The sequence below is a fragment of the Acinonyx jubatus genome, chromosome A3, assembly GCF_027475565.1.
Source record: "Acinonyx jubatus isolate Ajub_Pintada_27869175 chromosome A3, VMU_Ajub_asm_v1.0, whole genome shotgun sequence".
In the NCBI taxonomy this organism is placed as follows: domain Eukaryota; kingdom Metazoa; phylum Chordata; class Mammalia; order Carnivora; family Felidae; genus Acinonyx; species Acinonyx jubatus.
The window spans coordinates 99,031,682-99,044,763 of record NC_069388.1 but is presented as its reverse complement, the minus strand read 5'-3'; the positions used below and the strand labels follow the sequence as shown (position 1 = coordinate 99,044,763).

At 39.6% G+C, this 13,082-nt stretch overlaps 1 protein-coding gene across 2 annotated transcripts in view; it reads right to left on the bottom strand.

Moving 5' to 3' along the window:
- KDM3A (lysine demethylase 3A) overlaps nucleotides 1–7,033 on the bottom strand; it is a 52,900-nt gene extending 45,867 nt beyond the window's left edge. For both annotated transcript variants that reach the window (XM_027052684.2, XM_027052685.2), the window contains exons 1-2: nucleotides 6,877–7,033; nucleotides 6,056–6,271 (exon numbers count right to left, since the gene is read on the bottom strand). In XM_027052684.2, the coding sequence (XP_026908485.1) occupies nucleotides 6,056–6,241 (186 nt within the window). In that variant the 5' untranslated portion in view covers nucleotides 6,242–6,271; nucleotides 6,877–7,033. The remainder of the gene's footprint in view (nucleotides 1–6,055; nucleotides 6,272–6,876) is intronic.
- Between the last annotated feature and the right edge of the window lie 6,049 nt (nucleotides 7,034–13,082).

The following is a 13,082-nucleotide window of genomic DNA, read 5'->3' as shown; positions in this document are numbered from 1 at the left end:
ACTAGGCCTAGTAGAGAGCATATCCTCAATATCCCTTTCAGTTGAATAAACTGGGAGTTTGGAGTCAAAGACTACTTTGCTAAATATAGAAGCAAATAGTTGATAAATTGACCCCAGAGTTAAACTTCCTCAATATGTGGTGTAAAAATCACTTTTTTAAATTTGATTTAAAATCCCCTCTCCTACTAAAGCAGCCTCTCGTTTTTGGTTTCAAAGAACTAGTTAATAAACATGCCAACTCTGTTCATAAGTTCACAGATAATCATATCTCCCTTTTCAACTTTTAATTAAAAAAAAAATTTAGTTAACTTCCATTCATCTGTCAGAACCTGATTAAAAAAATCCTTTCCTCCAAGAAGCCTTACCTTACCTTCAAAGAGCCTCCTCCACCCCTCAGAAGAGAGTTCCCTTGTTCATTGCACTCAAAGCCCTATACTTTTCCTTCCTAACACTTACCCACACTTTGAATTATTTACTTGTGGCTGACTGATTGACATAAATTCTAATATGTCAAAGTCTGCATCTGTTTTTACTTAACTGTTGTATTTCACTGGTATCCAGTCCCCAGTCAGTACTCAAATACTTGTTGAATGAATAAATGTCTCTCTGAATTGGGCTCTTACCTTCTGTTTACTCTAAACCACTTAGGAGGCAGGACATTCCCAACTGGTATACCTCTATAGCCCCAATCCTAAACCTTCTCCAGTTTCATAGCCTTAGAATATCAATCTTTAAAAATCAATGAAATTTAAAATCCATCCTATCCTCCTCCCCCAACAGTAAAATCTGCATCCCTAACTTCCCAGGCAACTTCTCCTGAGAAGATGCATATCTTCTTGGCATGGCAGACTTTTAATCTTGCAGTTATCACAGAATACATCCAAATGTGTAAACACCTAACTATGTGCCAAGGCCCTGTGTGTGTACTCTCTCTTTGGTTCTACCCACCCCATCCATCACTATACCCAATCAAATGGTCCTTCACAGAGCTGTTCAGAGACTGCTCATCTTCCTGCCTCCCCAGCCACCAGAATCCAGGTCCTCTGATAGCTCCCCTAAGTTGGATAGTCTTTCTGCCCCACATCACATCAACTCCAAACCCAAACTAGCTTTAGATGGCAGAGTTTTCCCATCAATGTGTAAGAGGAATGAGCATATATAAACTACAGCGCCAGAGAAATCTGGGTTTGAATCCCAGCTATGTTGAAGCTTTCTTAGAATGATTTTACTTGCATAAAATAAGATACATAGTATTACAAAGAAAACCAATTAACCTGCCTGGCAGGTTAAGAACCCTTACTAAAATCTAAGCTCTTTGAAACTGGTTTTGCTAGCTTCAAAATGAAAGTACTAACATCTACCCATCACTGAACTTTAATATAGATTTTTAAGACAATGTATGTAAAGCATCTGCCACGGAGACTAGGTAGCCTTAAAAGCTCCATGGGAATTCAAATCTTAATTTATCAAGGTATCAGTTCACTTAGCAGTGGTGGAAAGATCTTAAATATGATTATCCAGTATCTATTCAGCAAAAAACTAAGAAACAAAGACAAAAAAAAGTAAAGGATTAAGATATTCAGTGGCTTCCCAAAACTTAAGCAACATCACAATTCTTATCCAACCACCACCTATAAAGCTTACAATCAAACTTAACCCAAAATTTAGACAGGGCCCCTCCTAATTTTTGACTAATTAAAAAATTAAGTTTAGCTCCTTAAAAAATAACTTACTTTGTGATTTTGGAGTGTTAGGTTACATGGTCAAAAATTCATATTAACTTTAGTTTAAAAGGTGACTTAAAATATAATGAAACCAATAAGTTGTGAGCTCTTTTCAACATTTTTTCAAAAGTTTCTTCTTATAACCACATATACCTTTCATTTGTGCCTTGAAGCTTGAGGTTCTCTACATAAGGGACCTTCTACCACCAAAGCCTCCTAAGCAAAAATTTATATAAAAAGACATACCAATAAAAATTCAAATTCGGGGGGAACTAAAGTGACTTGACCAAGCTTCTGCAAACTTATCGATATAACTAGTTATTTATATTGTTATTCTCCCATGTTCTTTTGGTCCACAAAGGAGATGTTATTTATGCTATCTGATTCCAAAAGCCAAAAAGAGGCCTATCAGTACTCACAACAAATCATTAACAAATTTGCTCTTCTTTTAATTACGACATTTTGTAAATGTGTGCCTTATTCGTCTATTAAATATCTGGACCAGAAACTGGACTATTTCAAACTAATTATTTCAAACTAATTATTTCAAGTTAATTTTTCCCCAACAGAAAATCTCTTTATATCTAATCAAGCTAATCTCACCTGAGTATATGATTAAGAAAACCATCAGAAAGGCCAAGTGAAATATTTCTAAGTTAACGGTAGGTACTTACAGAATGGCATGGTTTATAGGCAAGGTTTGATATATCTATTCTATGCCCAGCACTACAATGCAGAATACCACTTATTTCACTACTCCACAAATTAGAAAATTATTTCATTACGCTTCTGATTAGGTCTTCTTACACCTAAATATAATACTTGTCTAAAATCTCAGAGTCTAGGGGCACCTCGGTGGTTCAGTCAGTTAAGCGTCTGACTTCGGCTCAGGTCACGAACTCACAGTTCATGAGTTTGAGCCCTGTGTCCAGCTCTGCACTGACAGCTCAGAGCCTGGAGCCTGCTTCAGATTCAGTGTCTTCTTCTCTCTCTGCTCCTCCCCTGCTGGTGTTCTCTCTCAAAAATAAATAAATAAATAAGCGTTTAAAATCCCAGTCTAGCGCTCAATTATGGGGGATAAACAGATTTTATTACACTGCTAGGACTTTCTCATTTTACATGGTTTGACTGGCAGCAGAATCTATCAACATGCAAATTCTAACTGTATGTAAGGATGAAAAGGCTAGACACTGGTCAAAGCACCCAACTGCCAAAAAGGTTTAACAGCAGGAAATAGTATATGGAGATGGCAAGTACTACTCATCTGCTAAGGATATCCCGAAGGACTAAGAGCAGAAGACTCAAGGATAAGGTAAGTTCAAAGGAAGGAAAAGACCTAGACAGACAAGTTGGGGAAGGAGGCCATTCCCAACATGCATAATGAACAAACCCAAAGCCACCTGTAGAAAGAGTAGTATAAAAAGAGGTTCTTATAACCACACCTAATAAAGATTTGTTGTTATTCCAGAGAAAGAGAATGCCACTGCTCCATTAGTACATTTCTAAAGCTGCTTTTCAGTGTAGAATAGTTTTGATTCCTTCCATATATTCAAATATTTCAGCAAATATTACATGCCAAGCGAGCTAAGTGCTAAGGATAGCAAAATAAAAGTGCTTTAATCTCACTCTATTAACTGCCTAGTGTTTAAGATCTAGAGACAAACTTGGTCAAGTTATTTAACTTCTTCAAGCCTCAATTTCTAACACTAAAAAATGTGGTTTACCATCTAGGATATTTGTGAGGATTCAATTAGGTGCCACATACTAAATATTTACTCCTTGTTATGTCTTCACTTTGACTCTATATAATCAACAACTAGACATAATGTACCCAAGTGACTTTGTTATAAAGTCTCTCTCTAGGTGAAACAAAGTTAACAAGCCTTGGCTTTATCATCATCCTCAACTAACAGCAAATCAGTCTAGACAAACTATTTCTACCGATGCCAAAACAGTTGCATACTACTTGAATCTTATTCATTTATATACATTTTAGCCCCCAGTCCCATTCCACCGCCCCCCCCCCCCCCCACCAAAACCCAGGATCCTTAAGCCCAAGTGTAAGCATGGTCATAGCTACTTACTAGTTCCTGCCTGTATTTCCCCAGCACAATTTGGTTCCAGTGTTCTGAAATTCTGTGTTTGCTAATACAATATGCCCTTAAACTTAAGCCATCTGCTACTCAATTAAGGAACATAATGATGAATTATGACTAGATAAAAAAAATCACAGAATTTGTACCTTACATTAAAGCTGAATTACGAAGTCTGCAGGTAAAGCAAAAATCAAATATAGTTAAAACTGTTCTTGAAATTAAAATCCCTGTTTATCCTCAGGTGAGGCACTTTAGTGCAATGGAAAAGACACAGCCAACCCTAGATTCAAATCCTCCCTCCATCATTTAGTAGCTAACTATGCAAATCTGGACAAGACTCCTTTCCCCAATCTACTTTCTCATTCTGAAAATGAAGATATTACCACCACCTCAAAGATTTGGGGTGGCAGGAAGGTGGGAGATTAAAAAGAACACATAAAAATGACCTCCTGGATTGCCTTCTTAATCCAACAGGTCTATAATTGGGTCCTGTGGGGGAAGGGAACACCTAGTCTGTCATCATCTGCCAAAAAACTAAGGACTTAAATCAAATCTTGCTTCCATTCAAATCAGATAAAAACAAATGCACTAGAGAACATTTTACTTGGCAAGTGAAATAAACCACAACAACTATGACTGAAATCTGGTACACAAAGCCCACTTTATGGAAAAAGGTTATTAGCCTAAAGCAAATAGGTTGGCCATCCTTGTGCCACTTTACTTTCTTTCTATAAACAGCAAAACCCAGTTTGCTAGGAGTAATGAAAAGGAGGAGAAAAAACAAACTCCACAGTGTCTGAAAGAGTCCTTTGGTGGCACAGGGAACATAATGGTAAAGAGGGTGGGCTCAGGTATCAAAACTTCCTGGGTTAGAACACAGGCTATGCCAATTTCTATGTGACCTCTGTGACTTAATCTTCCCCAGCCCTGATATTTTTGTCTGTAAAATGGGGCAATATTAGTACCTACTCCCACAGAGCTGCTGTAAGGATTAATCAGATCACGGCTATGAAGTGTTCAGCATGATGCCTGGCACGTGGCTAAGTGCTCAACAGTCATCCATTTCAACATGAAGCCAAGGCACCCTGGAAGCTTTAAAAATACAGAACCACACATCCAACAACCCTCTGCAGACTAAAACTGGCTTGCACAGGTACGGTCGCCTTAAAGTGTTCAAATGAACGGTGTGTCCGAAATCAACATGTATTCAGCTGCTGATGCTAAAACCTGCTTCCCAATTTGAACATCGTTCTCAAGAAAAAGCAGTGATGACCAAGTGAAGATATTGAAACATATCCACTACCCAGGGTGGAAATCTCTCCTCTTCTAACAAGCTTCCTTCAAGTTGCCACCACTTTGGAGTCTTTGTTAGGGACCTTTCTCCAGTTATTTTTGCACAAAGGAGTCTTTGTTGGTGGAATGGCTTCTTTACTGGTTGTTCCCAGACAATCCTTTGCCACCAATACTTCTACAAGGGAGTATAATCAAAATTCAACTCTTTTTGAAATGATCTAACTGAAAAAGATTCTCAGCGTCGTTCTGATTAAAAGTCACTGTCCACACTTGTTCTCATTTCTCTCCCTCCCCGTGAACACCGAAGTGTGCTTCAAAGCCATTCCTCTAACACACCATATAAGGGGTGGCTCCACCCCCGCCCTCCATATACGGTCATAGCCCACACCTACCTACAAACTCATCAGAGGACCAGGAACCCACTTCCACTCTGACCCGCCATATACGGACAAGTACCCACCCTAATATGCCAAACAGAACTAAGCTCCTCCCTCTTCACTCACACTTCATTTCCAACACGGCTAAAAGTTTAGCAAGTTGGGTGAAGAAATTAAGAGGAGCACACCAAAAAATCCACCCGAAAACACTAGCCCTCAATTCCTAATGATTCCTAACATCACCTACCTGACGAATCCAATATTACCCATGCTCCCCCTTCGGAGAAACACTCCTACGGTCCTAGTAGGGCACGGCGCGGGCAATAACGAAGCATGTCTGAGCAACCCCAAGGCCGTCATTAAACACGGGCAACTGGAGGCCAAACACACCTCGGCTCTACACTACCAATTTCAAAGACTTTCAAGGTCTAGTCTTCTGCACCTTCAGATCAGATGCCAACTTTCTGGTCGCCCTTTTCTGAAAAGGGGAGTGGGGCCGCTGGCTGTCTCGTTACCAAGGTAACTACAAAACGTCCGACAGCTGAGGCCCGGGAGCTGGTTTTACCTTCAGATCCTTCTTGGTAACGTCGGTGTGGGAGACGGCTCGAATGGTCCCAGAGAGCCAGGGCCACTCGGCGACGCGCTCCACGTCCCAGCTGTCGTGGCCGCCGTCGCTGCCGTCGGCGGCGGACAGACTGAGGAATCGCTTCCCCACCAATACTGGCCAACTTTCTCCGAGCGTGAGCACCATGGTTTCCACGCCTGCAGGAAGGGCTCCTCCCTGCAAAAATACAAAAACAAAATGCAACGGGGGCTGTCGGTGGGAGGGGGCCGGGAAGAGAGGACGCGGGGGAAGCGAGGGCGGAGGGAGGGAGCCTAACCGCGCTCGAAAAGACGAGACCCCAGACGGCGGCGGCCGGTACCAGGCAAGACCCCAACACCCGGTCTCTACACCCGCGTCCTCCCCCGCCCCCCGGATCCCTCCCCCACCGCAAACACGGGCCCAAGCGCCGCATGACCCTCATTCTCCCAAGTTTCGCTTTTCCAAAACCTTAAACCTAAACGCAGACAGAGTGAGGGGAGAATTATTTGCAGCTTACGCGGATTTTAAAGTGTTCGCCCCCCCACCCCGGGGAAGAAAAGGCCCGAAGCAAGGGCCCGTCCCGGGCGGCCGTGTCCCCGCCCCGGGCGGCCCCGCGGGAGGGGCGAGCCCGCGGTTCCGCACTTGCCCCGCCGCCCCGCCCCGACACCGCGCTTTCCCGGCCGCGGACCCCCGGGCGTCCGTTGTCCCGGCGTGCGCCGCGGCGCGGGGGCGACAGGGCCGCGGGCTCCGCGCCTTCATCTTTCTTCCTCCTCTCCCCTCAGCCGAGGCCGCGGCGCTCTTACCCCGCCTCCTGCCTCCCTGAGTCACCAGCGGCGGCCGCCGTTTCCAGCCGCCCAGCTCTAGCTCTGACTTGGTTCAAGAGCTCTCACAAGACACGCACAGCCTCTCGGAGCCGCCCCCTCGGAGCCGCTGCCGCCGCTCATTGGCCTAGTTCGAGGAGCTGGGCGAGGCTCGTGGGTAAACAGCCCGCCGCCATTGGCCGGCCTGGCGCAGGCGGGGCGAGAGAAAAAAACAATTCCTTGGCTGCCCCCTCCCTCTCCCCTCCCCCTTCCGACTCCCGGACGACCCCCATTAGGTTAAAGTACACAGAGCGTAAGCGAGAGATCCCTCCGCCACAGCCATTCTTTCCATTTGTTGCCCACGGGATGCAAAAAAGTCCCGCGAAATCGCTTATCAACTTTAGGGGCCAGAGAAAAATTGCAGTGGTGCATTGATAAGACTGAATGACAAGCCCCAGGGCTGTAGGTGCCTATTGGATTGCTCTTCAATTGCGTAGGCTGTCGACGGAAGGTGGACTTTCCACTTGGCGGAAGAATCTCACAGGAAAGGGGTGAGGGCGGTGCAGAGTCAGCGGGGGAGGGAAGGGACGGGAACGTGCGGTTTCAAGCGTACTCAGCTAGAGGGAGGAGCCACTGTGCTCTGAAGGCTCTCGCGCAGGCGCTTCGTGGAGCAGGGCTGGAGTTTGGGCTGCTGGGCGAAATGGCCGCGGGAGGCGCAGGCGCACGTGGTGCTATTCGTGGAACGTCTAAAGTCCGCCATTTTGAAGGAAAAATGAAGAAAGGCATAGAATCATTGGGAAATGAGGTTCGTTAAACTAGAGCAAAAGAGTCCATTCAGTACAATGCAGAATGGGATTTTTTTTTTCTGTAGAGGGAGGGTGAGATGATATTCTGAGTCTTATAAAGCAATTGAAAGACTAGAGGAAGGCCATAAAGGTGCAAGAAATATGAAGAGGTGACTTTGAAGGACAAAGGAGATGAAAGGTGATTGTGTCTTTTGGACCTGAAGTTTTTTGGTTGAATGAAAAGAAATGAATGAAGGAATTGAAGACCTCTTACTTAATAAAGGATGGTGCTTGACATGGCATCACATTTAATCTTTAAATGAAGATTAAGTGAAGAACTCAGACTCCCAATTTTACAAGTGTGAAAACTGAAAATCAGAAAAAGTTTAGAAATGTATTCAAAGAAGTATAGATACAGGTTAATTCCAGATGTTAATTTTTAATATAGATGTTCTGAATATATGACATTAAGTTTTTAAATTTAAGTATAAACACTGAAGAATTAAATTGGGTTTGTAATTTGCAGACCATTAAAAAGGGGGGAAATGGAACAAAGAAAACTTATCCAGTCCAACAAAAGTCAGAAATGAGAACAAGAAAAGAAAAGGAAGCAAGATGAAAGTATAGTAAATAGAAAAAAAAAAGACGAGAGAAGTAAACCCAACATCAGTATTTACAATAAATATAAATGGGCTAATTTTTAAAAGAAACACTGGATTAAAAACAAAATCCAGCTATAACTTCACCTCAAGCAGACTCAATAATGACGCAAAAAGCTTCAAAATATAAAGTGAAAAGGTTTACAAATCAAATAGTGATAGAAGGAAAGCAATATAGAAATGTTAATGTAATTGGAAACAAAAGCTTCAAAAGAGAAAAGGATTTTATATTAATAAAGGATAAAGTCCACAAAGATAATAAACACTCTTGAACTAGTATCACTCTGAGAACATTGGTAAGACTAAATATCAGAACTATGGGAAAATTTTGACAATTTGTAATAGAAGCAGAAGATACAAATATATCTACCCCAGAAATAGGCATTTCAGAGTTTTGAAGTAAGTGGGGGTATAGAGGACCTTTATCACACAGTTAGCTATTAATCTGGAAAACAATCCCTAGGGATAACTTAGTTGTACCAATTTTCAGAGAACATATAATTCCTATGTTATATTCGTGGTTCCAGAACTCAGGAAAAATGGAAAAATATCTGAAGCATTTTATAAAACTTGCAAAAACCTATTATCATATCTGAACCAAGAGAATACAAGAAAGGGAAAGTATACATAAATGAGGCTCATGAACATAGATGGAAAATTCTTATATAAAATATCAACAAATTAAAGTTAGTATCTTTAGAAAATAATCACCAGGATTAATTAGATTATCATATAAATACAAGGCTATTTCAATGTCAGAAAATTACTATAATTCACCAAAACAGGTTAAGAGAGAAAAATCATATGTTAATTTAAGTAGAGGCTAAAAAGACTGTGCATTTACACTGAACGCTGAACCACCTAGAATGTTAGGAATGTAAAGATACACTGATACTCATGTTTTGTTTTGTTTTGTTTTGTTTTGTTTTGTTTTGTTTTTTAAAGTTAAACTTCCTAGGAACCTTTGAATATAATACCCACATATTGAACTAGGAGACATCAACAAATTTGTTCATTTCAGCATTGTTTGTGGTTGTGAAAATTTCATAATAATCTAAATGCATTTCAGTTGGGAAATGAATACATAAAATTAATAAATGGAATATGATACATCTAATAGAAAGCTGTAAATCATTTGAAAATAAATGAGATATATTTAAATGTACCAATAAGGGTATTTTAGCAAAACACATTTTGGATGAAAAAGAAAGTTGCAGTTGGTAGTATTTGAAAATACACACAAATAACACCATATATGTTCTATGAAACATATATACTTAAACTCATAATTATAGTGACTGGTTTGGGGGTGTGCGCAGTAGAACTGGGGGTATTGGTCAAAGGTGATTTTGCATCATTTGTAATTCTCTCGTTTTTATAGGGCAAATGTATTCTTATGTTACTGAAAGTTAATTTTAAAATCCTATGAATGGAATCTACTACATTAACACCCAGGAGCATTTGTGACAAATTGTTAGAGCTAATATGTGTCAAAAAGGTGGTGAAATAAAAGATCAAATGAAAATCAAAAGAATTCTTATTCCTTAGCAAGCATCAGTTAGAACATACAATAGAAAAAAAGAAACCGTCTAGGATCCTAAAAACTCAGAATCCTAAGAAAAGAGCATAATGTGAAATCAACAAAATGTATGTGAAGAAAACCGTGAGACTTTGCTGACAGGAATAAAAGAAGATTTGAAAAGTTCTGTCTCCTTATATGACATGATAAAAATGTTTCTTCTTAAACTATAACATCAATGAATGAAAGAATCAAAATAGGAATATAAAATTGTTGAGAATACAGAAACAAATCCATGTATATATGAAAAAATAGTTTATAATTAACAGCATTTCAAGTGAGTGTAAATAATAAACTATTCAATATATACTTTATGGTCTTTTGGTTGTATGGATCAAAGAGCTAAACAAAAATCTACTAATTAAGATTCCTTTCCCTTTTCTTTCTCCTTCTCTTTCCCTTCCTCTTCCTGAACATTTTAGTCCTGAAGGCAGTAGGAATGCAGAGCAAAGGATAGGCTGCCTGGCATGGAATGATTGAACTAGAAAAAGTAAGGAGTAGTAGCCTGGCATGGGGAGGGAGAGCCCAAGTGGGGTGAGAAGGGTAGACACACAGAAGATGAACCCAACAAGGAATATCTAGAGCCCAAGTGAGGTGAGAAGGGCATCCATGAATGGGAGTTACCTAGTGTGGTATATTAAAAGTCCAACAAGGTGAAGAGACTGCTCATTTGGGGGGAAGCCTGGCACAGGGTATTAGAACGTAAGGAAGGTGACCTGCAAAGGACACTGAAAAGGCCAAGAGAGATGTTTCAAGCAGGAGGAGAACCAGGAGAGAGGTGCATTCTGGAAAGAAGGCAGGGGAGAATTCCAATTTGGAGAACCATTCAGAGAGATCAAGGTATGCTGAGGTCAAGGCAGATAAAGAACTGAGCATCAGGTTATTGACACTTCCAACAAATATATTTTAGCTTGAAAGTATTGTTAGACATCACTTCTACTGGTTAATAAGCTCCAGCATATGCATTCCTGTCAAAATCCTGCCACTAACTAATCAGTTGAGTTGACTTTTACCCCAAAGGACATCAGAAGTTTCTAAAAGACTTTAGGAAAGTTAACAACTAGTAATTTGGAATTTGTTTGGACCTTGGTTTCTCAACTGCAAGACAATTAGAATACAGTCTTTTCTGTCTAAATCTCCTTTCCTTAAATAGCACAAGAATGGTGTCTTTGTGTGAAAATGTAAATATCTTATGCTATTTCTGTTAATGCAGTGCACCTGTAACAATTAGTGAAGCAAGCAGAGCATCAGTACTAAGTAAGCTCCTTGCAATTTTTAAGGGCATTTTCTGTTAACTTACATCTAGAGAAATGCACAGATCTTAAGTGAACAGTTTCATCAGTTTTACAAAGGCCTACATACATATAACCCACACCCTATCAAGATATAGAATAGGGGTCAGACAACTACCGCCCATCGGCTAAATCTGGCCCACCACCTAATTTTCTACAGCCTTTGAAAAATGGTTTTTAACATTTTTTTCAATGTTTGGAAAAAATTCAAGAACAATAATAGTATTTTATGACCATAAAAATTATGCAGAATTCAAGTTTTAGGTCTATAAATAAAACGATAACACAACCATACCCATTTGATTATGTTTTATCTATGGCTAATTTCAATGGTAAAGTTGAACAGAGTCACTAGAGACCCTACGTGCCTCAAAGCCTAAAGTATTTCCTCTCCATCTCCTTACACCCCCTGACAGAGAATATTCCATCACCCCTGAATGTTTCTAAGTGCTTTTTTCTGGTCAATACTACTGCCCATAGTAAACTTTGTTCCAATTTCTATCAATATAAATTGGCTTCGCCTGTCCTTGAATTTTATTTAAGTGACACAAACAGTATGTACTCTTGTGCCTAGCTTCCTTTACTCAACATGTTTTTTGAGGTCCATCCATGTGATTACATCTACAACATGTTTATTCCCTTTCATCGCTAGTTACTATTCCATTGTCTGAATATGCCGTAGTTTTTATATCCATACCCTGTTGATGGACACCTGAACAGTTTTCAGTTCTTGGCCATTATGAATAATATGATTATAAATATGTTTGACTTTAAGGCTACTAAGTTTTATTTTTATTTATCTTATCTGATCTGCCTTTTTATTTTCTAATATTTTAACTCTGCTATTCCTCATTCCTTCTTCAAAGCCAGCTTTCCATCCAATATAATTTCCCTTCGGCCTAATGGACTTTTAAAATGGATTAACAATTTATTTGGGAATTTAGGTAGCATAAGGACCAATCAAAGAGATTATCTAATAAAGCTCACTGTGCAATTCTGCACCTATAATATTAAGTCAAGACTGATAATATATACTCCACTTAGCTTTATTACACGTTTCCATGTGCGTGATTTGATCAACAGAAAGAAAATACATACACAATGTCAAGCTGTTTTTCTTTTTTGTTTTTAAGAACAGCTCAGTGATTTGGGGAATATGTACATTATAGAGAACATAAGGGGGAAAGTACAAAAAGGTACTTAGCACTGATGTCAGGACTCATCTCATGGTTATAATTAGTAGTATTAATTTTTGCATTATTCACTTTGCTTTAGAGCATAGTTAAAGCCATCAGCTTAACTTGAGGTATGTAAGCAATACATACACAATTGTATGAGAAATACTTTTCATCAGTATTCGATACATTTTAAAATACTGGAAACTGAGTATCAGTCTTGGTTTGTATTTTGACTTAAAGGAACAAGAGGAGAACAGCATTCAACTAATAGTAAAGCTGATAGTAAAGCTCTTAAATATGTCTTCCTCTCCCTTTGTGCTTACTACAAGCTAAGCAATGTTCTGTGAGGATTCATTATGAGAAAAATGTCACTCATAGCTTTAAGATCTTACTTTGGAAGGACTTACTAATAAAGCAAATTGGAAGGTGAGGCTTCATGTTTGTTTTCAAATAAGTGATCTTAATTTTTCTTCTTACAGAGAAAACTTAATTCAGTTTATCATAAATATATCCAAACCATTAATTTTGAAGTCTTCAGGTAGAGTCTGGCACTTCTTTTATACTAATGAACTTCTTTTAGTAGATCTCATAGTACAGATTTGCTATAGATAAATTATCTCAGCTTTTGTTCAAAAACTCTTAATTTCACCTTCATTTTTGAAGGATGTTTTTGCTAGATATAGAATTCAGGATTGACAGGATTTTTTTTCTTTCAC